This window comes from Pristiophorus japonicus, chromosome 8, assembly GCF_044704955.1.
Source record: "Pristiophorus japonicus isolate sPriJap1 chromosome 8, sPriJap1.hap1, whole genome shotgun sequence".
In the NCBI taxonomy this organism is placed as follows: Eukaryota; Metazoa; Chordata; class Chondrichthyes; family Pristiophoridae; genus Pristiophorus; species Pristiophorus japonicus.
This window is the reverse complement of record NC_091984.1, coordinates 127,426,258-127,438,684: the sequence shown is the minus strand read 5'-3', so window position 1 is coordinate 127,438,684 and position 12,427 is coordinate 127,426,258. Positions and strand designations below refer to the sequence as shown.

The window sequence follows — 12,427 nt, the reverse complement described above, 5'->3', positions numbered from 1 at the left end:
AGCCAGGGTGTCCCTGGAGATGAAGCACGCGGTGTCCACAATACACTCGTGGGCTTCCACAAGAGGTGGGCACCGGAGGGACTGGAGTGCATCATCACTCCCGGCAACCAAATTTTAATTTGAACCATTTTTGTTAAAAAGTACATTTGTTTAAATTGTTGGTTTTAGTGCCCCTTTAATAAGGGGGCACTTGATCTTTTGTTTTACAAAAATAGTTGTAGAGCTGTTGAGTTGTGATTGCCTTAGCCAGTCATGTGATGTTTACATGACTCAATAAAACCCCAGCCAGTTGGGTTCAGGAGATCCACGATGAGGCAGATGGTTGTGAGCCTGATGGATGAACTGGTAATGTGTAGTGTGATTGTCAAACTTTTGCTAATAAATCAACTAATTCTTAATGGCAATGTGTTGCTATGAATTCTTAAGCAAAGAACCCATAAAGCAAACACATTACACTCACCAATGCTTGTTTTCTCCATCTTTGATTCCTCCTCATTATCACCACCGGAGTCCTCTGAAGAGTATGAATCTGCCCTGGTGCCAGATTCAAGTGAGGTAGTAATAATTAATACTCTGGGGAGAGGTGCTTCTCAATTTGTTGTTTTTACTCTGTGACTAAATAGCATTTTAAGAATAAATAATCACATTTCTCCACATGGATACTGCACTGTTATCACATCATGTCTTGCATTAGGTCCCATCACTGGAATCCTCGCTGGCTTAATTGGCTGTCTATCTTACAACATATGGCCCTGAAATTGCAGCCTCTCCGGGTGCTTACGATGTGTGCACATGCCTGAAGAGGCTCCGCTAGTTCTGGGTTTAGGCATTTAGGACAGTTCCAATGCATCCCCAGGAGAAGGGACTACATGGGCGGAGATTTGGGCTATTTGCCCAATCCTTGCCCAGCAAATGTCCTTCAAACTCTTAAGGCCTGCTTTTACAGCATAAGTGTTATAAAAGATAGAAGAATAAAATGTTATCAATAATTTTTATATTAAAAACCCTGCCATGAAGGTAAATCTATTTTTACTGCTATTAAAACATATTTAAAAAAATCAAAAAAGTTTTTGTCTGAGACATTTAATTAATTTCAATTTCAATTAATTTTAAATATGTGAAGTGTTTTTCTGATTTATTTCAAATGTTTGTGTGTTTTTGGGGGTATCCCTATTGATAGAAATAGTGATCTCCGTACAAACGGTACTCCCCATGACTGTGAATGAGGATAGGCTATTTTCATTAGTTCGTCCGGCCTATGTGACCCCAGGATGCACATACACTCCTGGAACATGTGGGCCCAGACGCTGGGATGCGCATCGAAGCCTCGTAGTGCAAGTGTTCGTTCCCCCGGGACCACCAGGTACACTTGTAAATATTTTTGTGGGTGGAGACACCTGCCCGTGAGAAGCCTCCGACCGCAATTTCAGGGCCATGGATTTCAAAATCCTTTCATGGCCTTATTGCACACTATCTCTTCCAAGTTACCCCTGTCCTGAACCCTTTGTTCCTCTAACTCCGGCTTCCTGTGTGTCCTCCTCTCTTTCCATTCCATCCGTGGCAGAGCTCTCTGTGGCATCAGCCCTAGTCTCTGGAATTCACTCCCTGAAAACCTCTTGCCTCACTCCCCTCTTCTGCCTCACTCCCCTCTTCCCCCTCTCCTTCACAAAATGCCTATTCCACCATGCTTTGGTCACCGCTCCAAGCTTTCCCACTTCTGCTAGATGTCCATTTTTATACCATTGTGAATTGCCTACATTCAAGATGCTATGGTTATTATACTTGCACTGTGATACACTTCGATTCAATCAATATGTGTGGACTCAGCCATGTGAGAGAATATCTTAAGACTGTCGTATTTTCAGAGAGCGTTGCTTTGTCCCTCATTTCTATAGCCTCTACCCTGTCACGTGTTCCCTCTCAACAGATTGACGTTAGTTTGCACATACAGCAATGGTGCCATCCACCACACATTCCACTCTTGCCCTCTGATTACGTGTGAGTGTTCTCTTTAAAAACAAGAATAGTGGGGATTGAGGGAGGGTGAGTTGGTAAGAAACTAATATATGTTGGTGTTCAGAGAAATGTAGATGTTCTCATACAGGAAACACAGAGAGTTAGCATGCAGGTACAGCAAGCAACTAAGGCGGCAAAAATGTCATGTTGGCTTTTATTGCAAGGGGGTTAGATTATAAGACCAAGGAAATCTTGCTAAAATTATACAGGGCTTTGGTGAGACCACACCTAGAGTACGGTGTACAGTTTTGGTTTCCTTATCTGAGGAAGGATATATTTGCCTTAGAGGCAGTGCAACAAAGGTTCACTCGATTGATTACTGGGATGAGAGGGTTGTCCAATGATGAGAGATTATGTAGAATGGGCCTATATGTCTGAAGTTTAGAGGAACGAGAGGTGATCTCCTTGAAACATACAAGATTCTGAGGGGTTTGACAGGGTAGATTCTGAGACTTTGTTTCCCCTGGCTGGGGAGTCTAAAACTAGGGGACACAGTCTCAGGATAAGGGGTAGGCCATTTAAGACAAGACGAGGAGGAATTTCTTCACTCTTTGTAATTCTCTACCCCAAAGGGCTGTGGATTCTGAATAATTGAGTACATTCAAGGCTGAGATAGATAGATTTTTAGGCTCCAAGGGAATCAAAGGATATGGAGATCAGGCGGGAAAGTGGAGTTGAGGTCGAAGATCAGCCATAACCTTATTGAATGGCAGAGCAGGCTGGAGGGGACATATGGCCTACTCCTGCTCTTAATTCTTATATTTGTATTTCCCTAGAAATTATTTCCTGCAGTACATTTTCTCTGCAATCATGGCATATAAAATGTAAAGAGAGTAAGAATTTGCATTGATATAGAGCTTTTCACATCCTCAAGATACTCAAAAGCACTTTTTTGTCTATATATTTACTTTGGCTGGTGCCAGAGGACTGGAGGATTGCAAATGTTACACCCTTGTTCAAAAAAGGGTATAAGGATAAACTCAGCAACTACAGGTCAATCAGTTTAACCTCAATAGTGGGGAAGCTTTTAGAAATGATAATCAGGGAAAAAATTAAGAGTCACTTGGACAATTATGGATTAATTAAGGAAAGCCAAAGTACAAAAGCAATGAAGTTATGATGAAACTTTATAAAGCCCTGGTTCAGCCTCAACTGGAGTATTGTGTCCAATTCTGGGCACTGCACTTTAGGAAGGGTGTGAAGGCCTTATTGAGGGTACAGAAAATATTTACAAGTAATGGATAGACTAGAGAAGCTGGGGTTGTTCTCCTTAGAGCAGAGAAGGTTGAGAGGAGATTTGATAGAGGTGTTCAAAATCATGAGTGGTCTAGACAGAGCAGATAGGGAGAAATTGTTCCCTTTGGTGGAAGGGCCAAGAACCAGAGGACACAGATTTAAGGTGATTGGCCGAACCAAAGGCGACATGAGAAAAAAACTTTTTACGCAGCAAGTGGTTATGATCTGAAAGGGTGGAGGCAGATTCAACTGTGGCTTTCACAAGGGAATTGGGTAAGTGAAAGAAAAAAAATTGCAGGACTACGGGGAAAGGGCGGGGGAGTGGGACTAGCTGAAGTGCTCTTACAGAGAGCTGGCATGTGTTCGATGGGTCGAACGGCCTCCTTCTGTGCTCTACCCATTTTATTATTCCATGATTCTGTGGTTCTGTAGGCAGGAATTCCTATTCCTGAAAGAATTCCAGTCTCGCCATGCAGCAGCCATAGTTGGTAGGATTCTTGGAGGAGCGGCAGGGAGGGGAGGGGGACGGTCTCTGAGGTTTCTCATCAGTGAACGCTGATGTGAACTGGCTCCCCTAGATGCTGTCGGTTAGCAAGACTGCAGCGCTACAGTGCTCTTAACTGATCCTGCCGACACTCTAAGGATCATGATTGCAAGTGTGTTACGACTGGCAGCAAATTGTTCATTTTCAAAAATGTGGTGTCCCGCCATGTGATTAGTGATTTCTTCATTGCAACACAAAAAAAACTCTCCAATTTTTGGAAACAATATTGACTCCGATATATTTATTCACTCAGTACATTTTCTTTCACAGAGTGGACATCCGCTTCTTGGACTGCTTTTCTTTGTGTAATGCATGTTTTATCTGCTCCCTCGCACAGATGAGTTCAAGGTTTTTCTGAAGAAGCTGCCGACCGAGTATTTCCTGAATGCCTCGACTATCCTGCAGCTGTGGACAATGGACTTTAGCCTCCAGCACCGCTATGAGCAGCTGGAGGCCAGCCTCAAGGTGCTCTTCAGCAAGGCACAAAAGACCGTCCGCAAGCTCTTCAGCCTAAGTAAGCGATGCCAGAAACAACCGAAATTCGTCCTCCCCAGAGAAAGGTACAGGATATTCACACACAGCGAAATGTAGTAACTAAATTACTCTTGTGTCCAACTCTTGACTCCCTATTGAGATCTGAGGGGTTGGGCTTGGTACTTCAGTATGATGTATGGTTGTTATAATACACGGTTAGGCCTTTAGGAATGTATGGTAGATGTTCGGGAACGGATGTTCTTACTTCTAAGGTTATAAGGTAATCCATAAGATAACAGGGTTCATTAGCTTTCATAGGAATTAAGCATACAATGATAACTACCAATACCAACAATTACACATGTACAATAACTATGATTAACAATGGTTACACATATATTGTGACACTTACGGTAAAATGAATTACCGCAGAATTCACCATGTCACAGGTTTTGAACTCGATGGGTTAGCCTTGCCAACCTTTGTTGAATTCTGAAGTATCTATTCTCACAGCCATTTTTTTATACCTTTCATTCACTCTGGCTACGTGGGAATTCACATGTTTCAAGGTATTTCCTCATCCAATTAGCTGGACTACAATTCCCTGCGCAATAACAAGCTATTGGTGGAACAGGCTTGAGGAGCTGAATGGCCTACTCCTGTTCTTATATTCCTATTCTATCAGTTAAATCTCTCTGACTGGAATTCCTTTTAATTTAAACTTTCCTTCGAACCAGAAACTTACTTAATAGGCAAAAGCTAAAAGTTAAGAATGAACCATTTCCTCTCCTTTTTGGCATTATAATTGACTGAACTGTAAATGCAAATTCTATGAAAATTTTCAAAAGTACAATTTGACCTCCACCACCAGCTCAACAATGACACTACTTAAAGTGGAACGGAACCATACAGGCCAGGAATGTATGGGGTTTGATCCATGATATGTGTGGAGCTTGTTGCTCTCACTTGCATTGGCAATGGAAGGAGGGGTTGTTATAATTAGCCTCAGTGTTCACTATGCTCGATAGCGGAACAATTAGCCCGGGCTCTCACACCCGATCGCTACCCAAGAGCATGTGCCAGAAAGTACGAGTGGGCACCCTCCATGGCCAATCACCACCTTGGCTCATCCATAAAGAGCTGTCACCTGGGTGAGATACCAGAGGGTGGTTTAACTCCTGAGGAACCATATGCCAGTCAAGAATCAGCACCTCCTGGAGAGGAGCCGAGAACATGGGGAAAGAGTGTCTGAGTTGGCACCGTTGCTGGAATCATGGAATGTACAGCACAGGAACAGGGCATTCGGCCCAACAGGTCTATACTGGTCTTTATGCTGCACACAGGTCTCCTCCAACCCTGCTTCAGCTAACCCTATCAGCATAGCCCTTCTATTCCTTTCTCCCTCATGTACTTATCTAACTTCCTCTTAAATACATCTCTGCTGTTTGCCTTAACTACTTCATGCGGTAGTATGTTCCACATTCTCACCACTCTCTGGGTAAATAAGTTTCTTCTGAATTCCTTATTGGATGTATTAGTGACTATATTATATTTATGAAATACTAGTTTTGAAATCCCCAAAAGCAGAAATATTTTCCTTAAATCTAACCTATCAAACCCTTTCATAATTTGAAAGACATTATCGGGTCACCAGCTCAGCCTTCTCTTTACTGGGGAAAAGAGCCCCCGGATGCTCAGTCTTTCCTGATAGTTGTATCCTCTCGGTTTTACTGTCATTCTTATAAATTATTTTTTCACTTTCTCCAATGCCTCTATATCCTTTTTGTAATATGGGGACCTGTACACAGTATTCTAAGTATAGTCTAAGCATGGTATCATTTCCTGGCACCCATTGTCAGCAGACAGTGTCCGCAGCAGCCTGCCCTCAATGCTCATTTTGAAGCAGAGATGGAAGTAATGTGTAGAACCGCCATCCTATGTGCTTTATGAAGGTTGTGTGTTGAGCCATCTTGACCAGACGCAAAACTTATTTTGCCACAGATTTCCATCCCTGGGCTGGGGAATTGATCTGAACAACCTCTACAGCATTAAAAAGGTCACCATTCGCCACCTCGGAGAATCCCACTTCACATTGGCTGATTATTGAGTGGGATCATTAATAACAACAACAACAACTTATATTTATATAGCGCCTTTAACATAGTGAAACGTCCCAAGGTGCTTCACAGGAGTATTATGAGATAAAGCAATTTGACACTGAGCTGCATAAGTAGAAATTAGCGCAGGTGACCAAAAACTTGATCAAAGAGGTAGGTTTTAAGGAGCGTCTTGAAGGAGGAAAGAGAGATAGAGAGGCGGAAAGGTTTAGGGAGGGTGTTCCAGAGCTTGGGGCCGAGGCAACAGAAGGCACGGCCACCAATGGTTGAGCGATTATAATCAGAGATGCTCAGGAGGGCAGAATTAGAGGAGCGCAGACATCTCGGGGGGTTGTGGAGTTTAAAGAGATTACAGAGATAGGGAGGGGCGAGGCCATGAAGAGATTTGAAAATAAGGATGAGAATTTTGAAATCGAGGTGTTGCTTAACCAGAAGCCAATGTAGGTCAGCGAGTACAGATGTGATGGATGAGCAGTACTTGGTGCTATTTAGGACATGGGCAGCCGAGTTTTGGATCATCTCTAGTTTATAGAATCGAATGTGAGAGGCCAGCCAGGAGTGTGTTGGAATAGTCAAGTCTAGAGCTAACAAAGGCATGGATGAGGGCTTCAACAGCAGATGAGCTGAGCCAAGGGCGGAGACGGGCGATGTTATGGAGGTGGAAATAGGCGGTCTTAGTTATGCTGTGGATATGTGGTTGAAAGCTCACTTCAGTTCAATAACACTAAGCGAGGCCGCCTTACTGCATTGCTTTGCACCAAAGCAAAGAGGTTCTGGAGTCGCATCAATGCAAAAATGCATGTGAACTGAATTTAATAAACGCAGTGTGAGGCCACCTGGATCAGATAGTCTGATACAAGTCCAGCTAGCCATTGCCTGTATCACAACTGCTCTCAGCTCAGCAGCTCCAGGGGCAATTTTAATCCGACTCTTTGCTCAACACACTGCGGATATTAAAATTTTACCCTGCATTTTCGACACTGATGAAAGTGTCGCTCGCAGAAGGTAACGTGCAGCCGACGTGCTGGAAAATCTCCTTCCAAACCAACAACAGAACCCAGGTCTGCCAATCACATGTCACTCCACATAGGTACCTGTAAGGAAACATGGTATCTGAAGAATGAGTGCTCACTAATTGAGCGATGAAGTTGAAATTTCTTGCCTGCAGTCACAGGAACTAATGAATTTGGTGTATTTGGACTTGCAGATGGCATTTGACAAGGTGCCACATAAAAGGTGACTGCACAAGGTAAAAGTTCATGGGGTTGTGGGTAATATATTAGCATGGATAGAGGATTGGCTATCAGAAAACAGAAAGTCGGGATAAATGGTTCATTCTCTGGTCTGCAACCAGTAACTAGTGGGGTGCCACAGGGATCAGTGCTGGGACCCCAACTATTTACAATCTATATTAACGACTTGGAAAAAGGGACTGAGTGTAACGTAGCCAAGTTTGCTGACGATACAAAGATGGGAAGAAAAGCAATGTGTGAGAAGGGCACAAAAAATCTGCAAAAGGATATTGGCAGGCTAAGTGAATGGGCAAAATTTTGGCAGATGGAGTATAATGTTGGAAAGTGTGAGGTCATGCACTTTGGCAGAAAAACATCAAAGAGCAAGTTATTATTTAAATGGAGAAAGATTGCAAAGTGCCGCAGTACAGCGGGACCTGGGGGTACCTGTGCATGTAACACAAAAGGATAGTATGCAGGTACATCAAGTATCTTGGCCTTCATTGCAAAGGGGATGGAGTATAAAAGCAGGGAAGTCTTGCTGCAGCTATATAAGGTATTGGTGAGGCCACACCTGGAATACTGTGTGCAGTTTTGGTTTCCATATTTACGAAAAGACTATACTTGCTTTAGAGGTATATCAGAGAAGGTTCACTAGGTTGATTCCAGGGATGAGGGGGTTGATTTATGAGGAAAGGTTGAGTAGGTTGGGCCTCTACTCATTGGAATTCAGAAGAATGAGAGGTGATCATATCGAAATCTATAAGATTATGAGGGGGCTTGACAAGATGGATGCAGAGAGGATGTTTCCACTGATGGGTAGACAAGAACTAGGGGGCATGATCTTAGAATAAGGGGCCGCCCATTTAAAAACAGAGATGAAGAGAAATTTCTTCTCTCAGAGGATTGTAAATCTGTGGAATTCGCTGCCTCAGAGAGCTGTGGAAGCCAGGACATTGAATAAATTTGAGAGAGAAATAGACAGTTTCTTAAAACGATAAGGAGATAAGGGGTTAAGGGGAACGGGCGGGGAAGTGGAGCTGAGTCCAAGATCAGTTCAGCCATGATCTTATTGAATGGCGGAGCAGGCTCGAGTGGCCGTATGGCCTACATCTGCTCCTATTTCTTATGTTCTTATGTTTATGTTCTATCAATCAGTCAGTAATACAGTAAGTACCAGTAACTGCAAAAGAACCAAAGGCAACATAAGAAAAAACTTTTTTACGCAGAGAGCGTTTAGGATCTGGAATGCACTTGCTTGAAAGGGTAGTGGAGGCAGACCCAATCACTGCTTTTAAAAGGGAGTTGAATGAAAAAACATTTCAGGGCTATGCGGAAAGGGTGGGGGAGTGGGACTGGCTGAGGTGCTCTTGCAGAGAGCCAGCCTGGGCTCAACAGGCCGAATGGCCTTCTTCCGTGCTGTAACCATTCTATGATTCTATGAAAATACTCCCTACCTATTCACTATTGGGTAGTACAGTTAGTATATTCCCTGTTGACTAATTGCCGAGCAGTACAATTATAATTGTAGTCAGACTACATGGCAGTTTAAAAAACACATAGTTTTCCTTAGAAGCTCTGCTTATGAATAAATAATTCATTCAGTTTGGACTGGTTCCTGGAGCCAACCTTCCCATCCCACTGATTGTGATGTACGACTGCAAGCACTCTTTAAATCTCCCAGCTGGAAGTGGAAGGGCTGCTTTTTATCCACCCAATGGTGCATTTTGCTTACAGGCAAGAACATGAGCTTCCCTACCTGCTGTTTGATATTTCCGATTGTCTCAATAGATACCATCCCCTGAAAATGTAGAACTCGATTTTATTTGAGTTCTCTCTGACTTGGGATTTCATTTGGCGGGCAGGGGGTAGGGGGAAACAAATAACAATCACTAAGTTCCATATGCTTGCGAAATTTGCAAAGAACGGCAAGAGATTTTGCACGGCCTTTGTGGACAAACCCACATAAAATTGCTAACCTGTCTGAGGAAGGTGTGAGGCATGACCAGTGACAGTGCTCCGGAGGGCTGTGTGTGTGTGTGTGTGTGTGTGTGTGTGTGTGTGGTGATAGGATTGAGTTCACCTGGCATTGTATGAAGAGGTGTACATATCTCACTCTGTCCTTATGATATTAAGGTGAATTAAGGAGCGAGTGAATAAGATGACCTAATTACGCATGGAGAAATAGCAGAACATAAGGAAGAGTTAAGAATGAGAAAAAAAGATCCATAAGGCCCATCAGGCTCATCCGGTACTTCAGCACACGAGGCCCAGCAGACGGAGCCTGGCAACCAGCTGACAGAGCCCGACAACCAGCTGAGATTGCCTGGCAACCAGCTGACAAGAGCCTGGCAACCAGCTGACAAGAGCCTGGCAACCACTGATGGAGCCCGGCAACCAGCTGAGATTGTCTGGCAACCAGCTGACAGAGCCTGGCAACCAGCTGACAGAGCCTGGCAACCATTGACGGAGCCCGGCAACCAGCTGACGGAGCCCGGCAACCAGCTGAGATTGCCTGGCAACCAGCTGATGGAGCCAGACAACCAGCTGATGGAGCCTGGGAACCAGCTGACGGAGCCCGACAACCAGCTGACACTGGCCCCAGTGACTCCCCACTCCCCACCTCCCGACGTTTATGACTGACCCCAGTCGTACATTTTTTGCAAGATTCCTTCGGATTTTAGTTTTCTTCAGAACCTTTCATGCGGAACTATATCAAAGGGATTTCCAGTCTCCACTTAATTTCTAAGATGTTGAAATTTGTCGAGTGGAATTTTCCTCTGCTGACTGCTTGTCAACAGTTAGTTACTAAACTATCACTCTACATTGGTTGGAGGCTTTTCACTATTTTTGATATCGAGCTAATGGCACTTGCCTGAGCCACACATGTTTCTTATGTAGATGCAGGTGCTAGAATTGATTGCTTTAATCCTGCGGAACCTCTTCATTACTGAACGAGCCTTTAATTACTCTCACTGGTGCCCTCCACAATCTCCTTCAGTGCCTGGCCCAGCAAGACTTACATTTATATAGTGCCTTTCACAACTTTTGGAGTCTAGTTACTGTTGTAATGTTGGAAACACAGCAGCCAATTTGCACAAACAGCAATTTGATAATGACCAAATAATCTGTTATTTTATGTTGATTGAGGGATAAATATTGGCCAGGCTCTCTTGGTATCGTATCCAACAAAGACGTTGTTGTGCTAATCATCAATGGCATGTGTCTTCAAGTGGCTGTATAGGCCAATTCTGGATGCACATAGTCTCTTGCACACTGGACAAGGAAGGTTTAGTGTGCCTGATGCTGACAGTACTGCCACCTGATGTCGTCTATCTCTAGTATCCCGCAGGCGCTGACGTTGGCTTTCTTCGAAGGTCTGGCAAGCAGTCCTCGTGAGGGTTCGCCACTGGATTTTATTAGCTGCTGTATTTTCGAGGTCCTTTGGTCGGAAGCCACAGTACTGGAGGTTAGCCTTAATGCAATCTTTATAGCGCTTGCGGGGGCACCCCTGGTGTCTTCGGCCTTTGTAGAGCTCACCGTGAAGAAGCTGACGAGGGATCCTTGACATCCATGCGGATGACATGTCCAGCCCACTGGAACTGGGCTCGCATGATCATCCCTCAATGCTAGTTGATTGTACTCTCTCCAGAACCTCAAGGTTTGACACCCCGTCTTGCCAGCGTATGTGGAGTATAGATCTGAGACTGCTCATATGGAAAGCTTCCAGCTTTTTGGTGTGTCGCCTGTAGGGTGTCCAGGTCTCATATCCATAAAGGAGAGATGAGAGAACGACTACTCTATACACCAACAGTTTAGTTGACAGTCGGATGTGGTGGTGATTCAACACCTTGGTGTGCAAGCGATCAAGTGCCTGGCTGGCTTTACAGATCCTTGCATCGATCTCCTTGTCCAAGGACCTTTCACTTGATATGGTGCTGCCAAGGTACTTGAAGCTGTCCACTGACTTTAGTTGTACACTGCCGATGGAGACTGTGGGAGCATGTGCTGTGGTGCCAGGGGCAGGCTGATAGAGAACATCAGTTTTACTAAGGCTGATGGTTAGGCCAAACAGTTCTATTGCCTCAGCAAATTTGCTGAGTATGAATTGTAGGTCACTCTCCTTGTGTACCATGAGGGCGCAGTCGTCAGTGAAGAGTGCCTCGAGGATGAGTCGTTTCCGTACTTTGGTCTTTGCAGCAAGGCAGCGGAGGTCGAACAGCGAACCATCTAATCGATATTTCAGGTAGACCCCAAACTCCAAGTCTTTTATGGTATAGTTCAAGACGCAGGTAAAGAATAGGTTGAACAGAACTGGAGCGAGTACACAACCTTGTTTCACTACATTTGAGATGGCAAATGAGCTGTGGTTGTGCCGTCTGAGAGCACTCCATCTGTCATGTTGTCATGAAACAGCTCGATGATGTAGACAAACTTCCTTGAACACCCAAATTTCGTCAAGATTGACCACAGCGCTGCTCTGTTGACAGTATCAAAGGCCTTAGTGAGGTCAATAAATACAACATACAGGTCCATATTCTGCACAATTCACTTCTCCTGCACTTGTCTGAGTGCAAAGATCATGTCTGCTGCGCTCCGACCAGGTCGAAAGCCACATTGTGTTTCTGGAAGATTTGCTTCTGAGACACTAGCTATGAGTCGGTTCAGCACTATGCGGGCAATGATCTTCCCAGCAATGGACAGAAGCGATATTCCTCTGTAATTGCCACAGTCTGCTTTGTGCGGAGGATTGGCCAGGACACCGTGGATAGCTCCCCTGCTCGTCTTCATCCACCTAAGGTTTAACG

The 12,427-nt window shown here is 44.3% G+C and overlaps 1 protein-coding gene across 1 annotated transcript in view; it reads left to right on the top strand.

Moving 5' to 3' along the window:
* Positions 1–12,427, top strand: part of LOC139268174 (BMP/retinoic acid-inducible neural-specific protein 3-like) — a 219,815-nt gene that overhangs the window by 191,255 nt on the left and 16,133 nt on the right. Inside the window, exon 6 of the mRNA XM_070886225.1 lies at positions 4,134–4,356. Coding sequence (XP_070742326.1) covers positions 4,134–4,356 — 223 coding nt within the window. The remainder of the gene's footprint in view (positions 1–4,133; positions 4,357–12,427) is intronic.